General features: G+C 42.3%; 1 protein-coding gene across 1 annotated transcript in view; it reads right to left on the minus strand.

Annotated features, from left to right (window-relative positions):
- Nucleotides 1-572: 572 nt before the first annotated feature.
- Afg3l2 (AFG3 like matrix AAA peptidase subunit 2) overlaps nt 573-13,184 on the minus strand; it is a 56,458-nt gene continuing 43,846 nt past the window's right edge. Inside the window, exons 11-14 of the mRNA XM_076184201.1 lie at nt 5,788-6,014; nt 5,422-5,622; nt 3,831-4,025; nt 573-1,081 (exon numbers count right to left, since the gene is read on the minus strand). Of these exons, the coding sequence (XP_076040316.1) occupies nt 869-1,081; nt 3,831-4,025; nt 5,422-5,622; nt 5,788-6,014 (836 nt within the window). The 3' untranslated portion in view covers nt 573-868. The remainder of the gene's footprint in view (nt 1,082-3,830; nt 4,026-5,421; nt 5,623-5,787; nt 6,015-13,184) is intronic.

A 13,184-nucleotide genomic window follows, 5' to 3' on the forward strand; every position in this document is an offset into this window, starting at 1 on the left:
ATACCGAGATGGGAGGGTGGTTGAATGGGTTTTATTTATTTTTGATGTGGGTGTGTACTTAACTGTAGTGTAAAGGGTTGGTTATGCTCATTGGCGTCCCATCACTATATCTCAATAACTTTTCCTTCAATTAATTTAGGCTGTTGGCCTGGATTATTTCTTCTATCTCCTTCAGTTCTCCTGCTTATTAACTTATGGCTTTTGGTTTTCCTCCTCTTTACACTAAACTAAATCACTTTTCAGTTCTTCATTTGATGGGATCCCACCCCACCCCTACTCCTTTATCTACTTTTTGGTACATCACTGTCTAATGATTCCTCATCAATGATAGAGTGAGGACATTCTTTCATCACAACAGTCAATAACCATTTTTTTTTTTTTTTTTACTCAGGGCATTCAGTACATATCTGTAATATAGTGCAAAAAAGGCTGAAATCAAATTAATGTTTATTTTCCCTCATTATTCTTTACTTTTGTCTTCTGCAGTGTTGTGATAAATATTAAAAATAAATTTTCCTACCAGTATTTTCCTTTGTTCAGATTATATTACAATAGGCATTGCAATGAAGACAAACCCTTACAACTTTTTTATTAAATATGTATATACTGTACAGTCATACATTCAATATCATGCATAAATGGGAAATCAACAAAATAATCTGCCATGAAATCAACTTTTATGTACATGACATCATGAACACAAACTCAAGCACTTCTTTCTCAATTTTCCAATTCACAGACTACTTTTCATCTCATACTCTAATCATGGACCAAGAAAATCTTTTGTGGAGCCCACATATTAGTGCTTGATGCTTTCCGTGTAGCAACAATTTTTCAACAAACGTATGGTATATACATTAAAAGTTTATTAGCTACTAGAACTATTTTCTTTTGAAGATTCTTCTTCCTTAGATTTGTTCCAGCCTTTTAGACCTTCTGGAAGTGTTGTGTCTTCCTCAAAGCTTCCTGTGCCTTCAACAAATTCCTCATAACTTGATTTCTCTTTGAAGGGTCTTGGTCCAATCAATTCTATCATGTCATCACGACTTAAAATTTCACGATCTAACAGATGTTCTGCAACCTTTTTGGGAAAATTTTTTATTCATTAAAATCTCAAAGAATAACAACAACTTTGTTATCACACTATATATGCTGTTACTGTATATGCAAGATAGAGTAGTTCAGAGAATGGATGAACTCATGAAGACCATTAGGGATTGATTGATTGTAACAATGGGAGGTGCTAAGAAGATGAAAATACGAGGGCTATGGAAAAAAGAAGATACAAAGAGCAGTAGCAGAAGAGAATATATGAGTACATGTACATTGGTTGCAAGGTATAACTAGGGAAGTATATGAGAGGTACAAGAAGAGAGAGGCAAAAGATAAGGTGAGGGAGGCAAAGTTTGATAGAAAAATTTGAAAGAATAAAAAGATGTTTAGGAAGTAAGTGAAGATGGGGGAGGGGGCATCCAGCAGAAAAGAAAAAATAAAGGGTCCAGATGGACAGATGTTGGTGGAAATGAAAGTACGTACACACATACATATGGCAAAGGATTTTTCCCTCTTACAAAAAAAAAAAAAAAAAAAAAAAAAAAAATATATATATATATATATATATATATATATATAATAATAATAATAATAATTTGGGTCATCAATGCATCTTGCCCAATACCCTGGGTCAGAACCAGTGTTGCAAGACAGCACATCCAAAGCAAGGCAGCTTCATTAAATCAGCAACCCCCCCTCTCCATCCCCTTATGCAGAAGTGGAGAAGATGGGGAGAAATCCCTTCAGGTCTGTGTCAATTTATTTTTCACACACTCCCTCACCTCCCATCCCCCACCCACTCACCCTCATGTATCACATCATCCATACAAAACCATTCTCCATTCATTCCATCTTCTGCCTTCTCCCGTACTTCCTCAACAGATATTCCCCTCTTTTCCAATGCCTCTTTTACCCCATCCATCCATCTCATCCTTAGTTGCCCCTTCAAGTTCACTCCTTCTACCTCTGCCTTCCATACCTTTTACTAATCTTTCTTCACTCATTCTTTCCATGTATCCAAACCATCCCAATACTCTTTCATCAACCTGATCTCCCAACTCCCTTTCCAACCCCGTTCTCCTCCTCACCTCCTCATTTCTCACTCTATCTAGCCTAGTAACCCCTATCATAATTCTTAGACACATCATCTCAAACACATTCAGAGTATTCCTCTCTTATGTTCCAAGTTTCTGCCCCATACAGTGCTGTTGGCACAATCAATCCTTCATACAATCTCCTCTTATCATCCATTCCCAAATGTCTATTTCTCATTACACTTTTTAATCCTCCAAGGCATTTACTTACTTCTCTCAATCTACATTCTACCTCCACTCCTCCCTTTCCCACCACATTCGCACCCAAATATCTAAAACTATCCACTTCCTCCAGTCTCTCTCCCTTAATACTCGCTTCCAGTCTGCTGCCACTTTCCTCTCTTGTAGCAATGGGAAAATGGGTAGAGCATTTCAGAGAACTCCTGAATGTGGAGGAGGTTAGGAATTGATTGTGGTAGTAGGAGGAGCTGAGAAAATGACTGAGGGGGGAGGAACATGACAGAGCTTGGGAAAAAAACTAGGGAAGTATATGAGAGGTACAAAGAGCACTGCATATGATGAAAGTTAGTAAGGCACTTGGATTGGAGGGGTGTCATTCAGCATCTTACAAAAGGAGGAACAAATTGTTGAGTGTAGTTGGAAAAGTGCAAGGGAGTATTTTCAATGAAAAAGGAGAGGATGAGAGTGAGCAATTGGTAAGGAACAGTGTGGGTTTAGGAAAGAAAGAGGGTGCATGGGTCTTTTTTTTTTTTTGTGGTAAGGCAAAATGTGCAAGAAGTTTTTGGTGAAAGTTAACTTTTTTTTCCTTTATGGATTTAGAGAAAGCTTACGACAAGGCAGACAGAAGGGAAGTGTGGGAAGTGTTTCACATGTATGGCATAGGGGGAAAACTGTTAAGAGTTAGTGGTCTAAGGTTAAGGTGCACCAGGATTGTGTTATGTCACCACGACATTTCAATGTGTAAACTGTAGAGTGAAGAAAGCAAGTAAATGTCTTGTGGGAATGAAAAATGTCATGAAAGCAGAGACTGGTAATTTAAAGAACACAGAAAGAAATACATGTGTGTTTGGAATGAAGTCAAGTGTGGCGGGGGTTATGAGGATGGGTAGAGTCCGAAATGAGGAGGTGAGGTGGAATGCAGGAGTGTAAAGCAGGCTGACAGATAGGGGTCATCAAAGAATTCAGAGATGGTTTGGGCATATGTAAAGAACGAGTAAAAATAGACTAGCAAAAAAAATGTGGCATGCATATGTGCATGGGGTGAACTTATGGGAAAACCAAGAACTAGATAAATGTATGGAGTGATGGGGACCTTGGATAAAAGGGGAATGTCTGTTGAGCTGGGGAGGGAGAGAGAGCATAAGATAGGTAGGAGGGGAGAATGGTTGTGAATGGATGATAAATTAATGGGGCCTGAAGGGATTTTTCCATGTCTTCTCTTATTACTAATGAGTGGACAAGGAGGTAGGGATACTAAGTTATGAAGCAATGGGGGTAAACCAGCTTCAGTTTGTCAGGTCTTGGTATGGTGCTGTGTCTTGCTGCATTGCTTGACTCAAGTTATGGATAGGGATGGTACACTTCATCTACAACAAGCTGGAATAAAAGGGAACACAAATGGGTGTGGGATGGGTGTGGGATGGATGAAAGGTGGGTGCAGGCCTTGGCTGATTACCTCCCCTATAAAGGGAAAGAGGCCTTTTGGTGTATGGATAGACTTACCTTCTGTATGTCTTCTTTCTTGTTTTTTAACAAATCTAGAGTAGTTTCATATGCCTGGTCAATTAATATTTTTACTTCTTCATCAATCACTTGTGCTGTGGCTTCACTGTAGGGTTTTTCCATGACCATCTCCCCAGGTTCAGGAAGCTGATATACACGCTGGCCAATACGTTCATTCATACCATACTGAACAATCTATAAAAGAAGAAAGGTCTAGAGGAATTATAGGTAACAAAAGCTATGTTAACTGAACTTCTGCTATTGTTATGAACTGTAGTTTAGTAGCACTTCCATCCATGAGAAATGACCTCATGCTGTTGTTGTATATTATCTTTTCTTTCATGTATTGGTCAAGTTAGTGAAGGGTGTTTATAGTTCAAGAGTCCCGTTCTTTGTGGGAAGTTGTGGAGAGATGATAGAAGTATTGGTGTTTTGTCACCCAGGATTTGCTGTAGTCACTATTGTTTGAGGGGATAGATAACAGAATAAGTGATTGTTGTGTGAATCATACATTCTAGCAGTATGCATGGTATTGTGAGGAAAGCTCCACAGTGGCTGGTGGGAGGGTCATTTCCTGTCATGAGGTGTCCCTGTGTGAAGAGTTTCCTTTGTATATTGGTGCTGATCCAGACCTCTGGTTATGTTGACGTCAGGACATCCATGGATGTAGGTGAGGTTTTATTGTTTTTAGATGGTTTGTTGGGTGTTGTTCCCAGCATCTTTGGCAGATGGGGTAGTGGGGTGGCATAAGATGAAGTGCTCAGTGTCCTCTATGTTATGGTTGAGTCAAGGGCAGTTTGATTTTGTGACCAGGCCTATTTTGTGCTGATACTGCCTTAATGCTGGATGGTGCCCTGAATGCAAGCATACTAGTGTGGTATTGCTTCTCTTGAGAAGGATTTTTCTGTAGGCTTACGTCCAATGGGGAGTAGCGAATTGTTCTGTCTTGAAGAACAATTTTGCAATCTGGGTGTGAATGTGATTTTGTGTGGGTGTAAAAGCACTCACCAATGGAGCCAATCCTTTCCTCCCTCATGGCTATCTCCCTTATAAGGAAGAGTAACCCTTTTGATATAGACTGACAGATCTGTTTCATCATCGTGTAAGGGAGAAAAAAGCCTTTGGTATATGTATGTATGTATGTTCATCAATCAGTCATCATCTCTAGTCTCACTAGGTGGAAAACTCGCAGCACTACAGTGGCTGGTAATCGTACTTGGAACCTCATACAAATCTCTCTGGGAAGAAACTTGGGAGTATTGTTTGTGTTGTATCAATGTGGGGCTCTTTCTATGTCATAAACTCAGACTAGTAGGGAGAGGAGAGTGGTTACTAATTGTCATCTTTCCATTATACAAGTGTAAGAAATACGGTTGAAGTTGATAGAAAGCTATCTTGTGTCCATCCCAGAGGCTAAGTGTCAGCCCCTCACGGGTGCACCTCTTGATGGAGGTGAGGGGGTTGACAGGTTTTGAAAATGGGCAGCTTTGCTGTCCATCTTGCAGAACCATCACATGCAGGTACCCATCATTGATCCCTCAAGTGTTAGTACTTATCATGAATACATTAATATAAAAATTTCATTGCAAACCTGAGCATATGCTGATCTGGTGACTTTCTGCAAATCATCTTGGGCACCAGTTGTGACACGATCAAAGAAGATCTGCTCAGAAACACGGCCTCCAAGCATGACACACATCCGATCAAACAGCTGCTGTTGTGTGAAGAGGAACTGTTCTTTTGGTAAGTACTGGGCATAACCAAGACCTTTGCCCCGGGGAATAATGGAAACCTACATTGGAAGAAAACACAAGGTAGTCATGATATATCAGTATCAATTTCAACCATTTACTGAAAATGCTTCCCTTATAAGGAACCTTTTGGTATATAGATGGATAGACAGACTGAAAATAAATTTAAGGATGAATATCATAACTCTAGAAACCTGAAAAATCACCTTCAACAGTGGGTCTGCATGCTCCAGAAACCAGCCACACACAGCATGTCCTGCTTCATGGAAGGCCACTATTTTCTTCTCTGCTGGTTGGAGAACATTAGTCTTCTTTTCCATGCCAGCCACAACTCTTTCAATAGCAGCTTCAAAATGCTTCATGATAATGTTATTCTTAGCTTCACGTGCAGCAATAAGAGCTGCCTCATTACACACATTGCTGATATCTGCTCCTATAAGACAAAAGTTCAAGAGAAAAATTTATTTCAAACTTTTAACATGTGATCTTGTTTCCCCTCCTTCAGCACCTTTTCTCAACTAGATGGTGGGGGAAAAGAATACTGCCACCAAGTTTCCCACTTGGATCGTAAGAGGCGAGAAGAAAGGGACGGGGAGAGGGACTAGGCATCCTTCTCCCTGTAGCCCCAAGGGGCAATTTCCTAAAACGAAAAGGAAAGGCATAAGGGGTGCTGGAGGGCCTCGGGCCAGCACCCTAAGGTTTGGGTCTTTTAATGTGCGTGGATGTGGTACAAATGAGAGTAAAAGGGAAGAGATAGGTAGTATGTTTGTGAGAAGAAAGTTGGATGTGTTGGCTTTGAGTGAAACTAAGTTGAAAGGGAAGGGTGAGTGTATGTTTGGGAGTGTAAGTGGGAGGTTATCAGGAGTGAAGAGAGGGCGAGGGAGGGAAGGGGTGGCTATTTTAGTAAGTGAGGAGATAGGTAAAGGGGTAGTGGAGTGGAAGGAGGTTTCCTCAAGGATAATGTGGATGAAGGTGAAACTGGGAAAGGAGATGTGGGTCTTTGTAAGTGCATATGGGCCGGGCAGTGAGAAGAGCATGGAAGAAAGGGAGGCCTTTTGGATAGATTTAAATGAGTGCATAGAGGGTTTAGGAAGAAATGTCAATGTAATAGTACTGGGAGACCTTAATGCTAGAGTGGGAAATGGTCCAATCAATGGAGTGGTTGGGAAGTGTGGAGTTCCAGGAAAGAATCGTAGTGGAGAGTTGATGGTGGAAATGTGTCTAGAAAGAGAGTTGATGATAGCAAATACAGTGTTTCGGAAGAAAGTCAAGCATAAGTACACATGGGAGGGTGGTGGAGGGAAGGGTGGTAGATAGAGCGCTAATGGATTATGTAGTGGTAAATAGGATTATGATAGGAAGAGTTAAGGATGTACATGTGCTAAGGGGAGAGGGTGGGGGAATATCGGATCATTTTTTGGTGGAAGGTAAGCTGAGAGTGGAGGATAGATGGAGAAGGAGGAAAGGGACAAAAGGTAGGGAGGTTCTTAGAGTGAACTCCTTGAATGAAAAGGAAAAGGAGAAGGAGTACGAAAAGAAGCTGAAGGAGGAGTGGGAGGGAGTAAAGGATAGAGCAGAGATGGGTGTGGAGGAGGAATGGGGATGGTTCAAGGAGGGAGTCTTAAAGTGTGTAAGGATGGTGTGTGGAACAAGAAGGACAGGGGGAAATAGAAGAAAGGGTAGTGAATGGTGGGATGAGGAAACAAAGAAGGTTGTAGAAGAGAAAAAGCGAGCATTCACAGATTGGTTACAAAAGAGGACAGGGGAGTCATACGAGACGTACAAAGAAAAGAAAAGAGAAGTAAAGCAAAAGGTAAAGGAGGCAAAGAGGAGAGCAGATGTGAAATGGGGTAGGAGTATGACAGAAAATTTTGAAAGTAATAAAAAGATGTTTTGGAAAGAAATTAAGAGAGGAAGAGGAGGCGAATCAAGTAGGGAAGAAAAGGTAAAAGGTACAGATGGAGAGTTGATAATGGAAGAGATGGCAGTGAGGGGAAGATGGGCAGAATATTTTAGGGAGTTGCTGAATGTGAAGGAGGATAGGGAAGGAAAGATAGCTGCAGTGGGAAATACGAAGAAAATGAGAGTGATGAGTGAGGAGAATGGAGGAGAAATAAGGAAGGATGAGGTGAAGGCAGTTGTAAAGATGATGAAAGCAGGTAAGGCACCTGGTCTGGATGGATGTCATGCAGAATGTCTGAAAAAGGGAGGTTCAGTGATGGTGGACTGGTTGGTGAGGTTATTTAATGTTTGCTGGAGAGAGGGTAGAGTACCGGAGGACTGGAGTAGTGCCTGTATAGTTCCTCTTTACAAGGGAAAAGGGGACAAGTGTGAATGTAGTAATTTCAGAGGGATTAGCCTGTTGAGTGTAGTAGGGAAGGCTTATGGGAGAATCTTAATTGAGAGGATTAGGAGAGGAACAGAAGGAGTAATTGGTGAGGAACAGTGTGGATTTAGGACGGGTAGAGGTTGTGTAGATCAGATCTTTGTGGTAAGACAGATATGTGAGAAAGCTATAGGAAAGGGGAAGGATGTTTTTTGGGCTTTTATGGATCTGGAAAAGGCTTATGATAGGGTAGACAGAAAGGCACTGTGGGAGGTTATGCAGATTTATGGGATAGGAGGAAAGCTTTTGGGAGCTGTCAAGAGTTTTTATGTGAGTAGTAGAGCATGTGTTAGGATTAGAAATGGAGAGAGTGAGTGGTTTGAAGTAAAGGTGGGACTTCGTCAAGGATGCGTTATGTCGCCCTGGCTGTTCAACATATACATGGATGGGGTGGTGCGAGAGGTGAATGCTAGGGTAGTGAGTCAGGGATTGGAGATGGTTAAAGAAAATGGAGAAAAGTGGGAGGTGAGCCAGCTGTTGTTTGCGGACGACACTGCGCTTGTGGCAGGGTCAGAGGAGGGATTGAGGAAGCTGGTGGCAGAGTTTGGGAGAGTATGTGATAGAAGAAAGCTAAAGATAAATGTGGGTAAAAGTAAGGTGATGAGAAGTACAAGGGGTGAAAGTGGCAGTAGACTGGAAGTGAACATTAAGGGAGAGCGACTGGAGGAAGTGGATAGTTTTAGATACTTGGGTGCAAGTGTAGCAGGAAAAGGTGGAGTGAAGGTGGAGGTAGAATGTAGATTGAGAGAAGCGAGTAAATGCCTTGGTGGTTTAAAGAGTGTAATGAGAAATAGATATTTGGGAATGGATGCGAAGAGGAGACTGTATGAAGTAGTGATTGTGCCAACAGCACTGTATGGGGCAGAAACGTGGAACATAAGAGAAGAAGAGAGAAGGAGTTTGAATGTGTTTGAGATGAGGTGTCTGAGAAGTATGGTGGGGGTTACTAGGCTGGATAGAGTGAGAAATGAGGAGGTGAGGAGGAGAACAGGGGTGAAAAAGGATTTGGGAGATAGGGTTGATGAAAGAATATTAGGATGGTTTGGACACATGGAAAGAATGAGTGAAGAAAGACTAGTAAAAGAGGTATGGAAGGCAGATGTGGAGGGAGTGAACATGAGGGGACGTCCTAGGATGAGGTGGATGGATGGGGTGAAGGGGGCTTTGGGGAAGAGGGGAATGTCTGTTGAGGAAGGAAGGGAGAGGACGGAAGACAGAGGTGAGTGGAGAATGGTTGTATATGGATGATGTTGTCACTGCATGAGGAGGAATGGGCGGGGTAGTATGTGTGAGTAAATTTTGACGCAGCCCGAAGGGATTTCTCCCCGTCCTCGCCTTATATGCAAAGGGGGACGGAGAGGGGGGGTCGCCGATTAAATGAAGCGGCCTTGCTGTGGATGTACTGTGTCTTGCGACACTGCTTCTGACCCAGGGCGGTGGGCGGGGTGCAGGGATGGCCCGTCATCCGGGAGGTGCTCAGATGAGAGGAAGGGTGGGAGGGGTGTGGAGTGTATTTAGGGATGAAATGGGTGGGAGTGTTTTTATGCCTTTCCCTTTTTGGCTACCTCCCTTGGAAGGGGGAAGAAGCCTTGGTATATGTATGTATTCAAGAATTTGTTCTTCAGTCCCCTTCTTTCATTAAAGGCTCACCCTGTGGTGCTGATAATGATGGGGGGGGGGAGAGATCAATACCACCACTATGTTCCCAATATATGTATGTTGTAGATGCCTATGTGGATCACAGTGAGGGGACTAGGGAACCCTCACTCTATTTTTGTTCTACATTTGGGTCACCAAATGTGCATGGTTGTGGTATAAAGGTGAACACATGGGAAAAGAGTAGTACTATGTAAAAGGAAAGATGGAGGTGTTAGTACTGAAAGAAATGATTCTGAAAAGGAAAGGTAAGTTAGAGTTTGGATGTATGGTGGGTAGGGTGTCAGGAATGGTGACAGGGTGAGGGAGAGAGGGAGTGCCACTATTGTTAAGTGATGAAATGGGTAAGTGCATGGTGGAGTGGACAAATATGTCATCAAGGATAATGTGGGCAAAAGTGAGACTAGGATGGGAGATATGGGCCTTTATTGGTGAATAGTCCTTCTAAAAAGAAGTTTAAGAAGGAAGCATTTGGGGTTGATTTAAATGTGTAGAATTTTAAGGGAAAAGTAAAGATAGTGGTGTTGGAGATCTCAGTAAAGTAGTGGGGATGTAATGGGGTGGCAGGAACTATAAAAGAGAGACAGATGTTAGTGATGTAAATTGAAAAGGAAATGAGAGAAAAAACTATTATTAAGAAGATAGCATATGTGGGCCAAAATGGCGGATGGATGGGTAGTTGAAAGGAGTTAGTTGGTTATGTAGCGGGGCCCAAAATAGAGAAGTGGAAAGATTCAGGGTGTAATGTATTCAGGGGAAAGGACAGTATATTGTCAAATCATTATCTGGTGGAAGTGAAATTGAGAGTGGAATTTACAAGAAGGAAGAAAAAAAGAGGGAGGCACATAGGTAAACAAACTGAATGAAAAGAGAGAATAGAAAGCAAGATGGGAAGGAAATATCTTCAAAGTTAATGTGGTTGAAGGTGAAACTGGGATAGGAGATATAGGTCTTTGTAAGTGCATATGGGCTTGGTAGGGAGAAGAGTAGAGAGAAAAGTGAGGCTTTTTGGATAGCTTTAATTGAGCACTTAGAAAATTTTAGGAGGAATTTTAATGTAGTAGTACTGGAAAATTTCAATGCTAGATTAGGAGATGAACCAATAGATGGAGTGGTCTGGAAGGGAAAAATCATAATCGAGAGTTAATGGTGGAGATGTGTTAAGAGAGAGAGTTGATGATAGCTAACACAATGTTTAAGAAAAGTCCAGCATTTGTACACATGAACCATGGTGGATGGAAGGGTGGTTAATAAGGGAATAATGGACTATGTAGTGGTATCCAAAGGATGGACAGGAAGGGTTCTGGATGTCCATGTAAGATAAAACTAGGTAAAGGTAAATACACACACAAATGAATTTCTTTACAGATGATGCAAAACTACTAAAGGAAGTAAGTATGGAAAAAGATTGTGAATTACTACAGAGAGCTCTGAACAAGGTCTGGGAGTGGAGTCACAAGTGGGATGTGGGCTTCAACATTGAGAAATGTTGTATAATGGAATTTGGAAAGAGTAAAGGAGAGTATCAGGACAATATAAAATCGGCGCAAAGGAAGTAAAGAAAGTTGGTTCTAAAAAGGACCTAGGAGTAATTATCACCAAAGACACATCCTCAGATGAACAGATAAACAAAATAGTCGGAGAAACCTACAATTTGTTAAGATCAATAAAAGTGGCTTTTAATTGGATGAGGAAATGGTAAAGAAAATACTAGTCACACTGATAAGAACAATGACAAATGGCCCAAACACTTTCAAAACTGACATAGAGCAAAGATTGTCTACAATGGAATTACATACATACATATACCAAGGCTTTTTCCCCCTTCCAAGGGAGGTAGCCAAAAAGGGAAAGGCATAAAAACACTCCCACCCATTTCATCCCTAAATACACTCCACACCCCTCCCACCCTCCCTCTCATCTGAGCACCTCCTGGATGACGGGTAATCCCTGCACCCTGCCCACCGCCCTGGGTCAGAAGCAGTGTCGCAAGACACAGCACATCCACAGCAAGGCCGCTTCATTTAATCGGCGACCCCCCCTCTCCGTCCCCCCTTGCATATAAGGAGAGGACAGGGAGAAATCCCTTCGGGCTGTGTCAAAATTTACTCACACATACTACCCCACCCCCCACCCCCCGCCCATTCCTCCTCATGCAATCACAACATCATCCATATACAACCATTCTCCACTCACCTCTGTCTTCCGTCCTCTCCCTTCCTTCCTCAACAGACATTCCCCTCTTCCCCAAAGCCCCCTTCACCCCATCCATCCACCTCATCCTAGGACGTCCCCTCATGTTCACTCCCTCCACATCTGCCTTCCATACCTCTTTTACTAGTCTTTCTTCACTCATTCTTTCCATGTGTCCAAACCATCCTAATATTCTTTCATCAACCCTATCTCCAAAATCCTTTTTCACCCCTGTTCTCCTCCTCACCTCCTCATTTCTCACTCTATCTAGCCTAGTAACCCCCACCATACTTCTCAGACACCTCATCTCAAACACATTCAAACTCCTTCTCTCTTCTTCTCTTATGTTCCACGTTTCTGCCCCATACAGTGCTGTTGGCACAATCACTCCTTCATACAGTCTCCTCTTCGCATCCATTCCCAAATGTCTATTCCTCATTACACTCTTTAATCCACCAAGGCATTTACTCGCTTCTCTCAATCTACATTCTACCTCCACCTTCACTCCACCTTTTCCTGCTACACTTGCACCCAAGTATCTAAAACTATCCACTTCCTCCAGTCGCTCTCCCTTAATGTTCACTTCCAGTCTACTGCCACTTTCACCCCTTGTACATCTCATCACCTTACTTTTACCCACATTTATCTTTAGCTTTCTTCTATCACATACTCTCCCAAACTCTGCCACCAGCTTCCTCAATCCCTCCTCTGACCCTGCCACAAGCGCAGTGTCGTCCGCAAACAACAGCTGGCTCACCTCCCACTTTTCTCCATTTTCTTTAACCATCTCCAATCCCTGACCCACTACCCTAGCATTCACCTCTCGCACCACCCCATCCATGTATAAGTTGAACAGCCAGGGCGACATAACGCATCCTTGACGAAGTCCCACCTTTACTTCAAACCACTCACTCTCTCCATTTCTAATCCTGACACAAGCTCTACTACTCTCATAAAAACTCCTGACAGCTCCCAAAAGCTTTCCTCCTATCCCATAAATCTGCATAACCTCCCACAGTGCCTTTCTGTCTACCCTATCATAAGCCTTTTCCAGATCCATAAAAGCCCAAAAAACATCCTTCCCCTTTCCTATAGCTTTCTCACATATCTGTCTTACCACAAAGATCTGATCTACACAACCTCTACCTGTCCTAAATCCACACTGTTCCTCACCAATTACTCCTTCTGTTCCTCTCCTAATCCTCTCAATTAAGATCCTCCCATAAGCCTTCCCTACTACACTTAACAGGCTAATCCCTCTGAAACTACTACATTCACACTTGTCCCCTTTTCCCTTGTAAAGAGGAACTATACAGGCACTTCTCCAGTCCTCCGGTACTCTACCCTCTCTCCAGCAAACATTAAATA

Source organism: Oratosquilla oratoria, chromosome 4 (genome assembly GCF_046742065.1).
Source record: "Oratosquilla oratoria isolate Oo_2021 chromosome 4, ASM4674206v1, whole genome shotgun sequence".
NCBI classification, from domain to species: Eukaryota; Metazoa; Arthropoda; class Malacostraca; order Stomatopoda; family Squillidae; genus Oratosquilla; species Oratosquilla oratoria.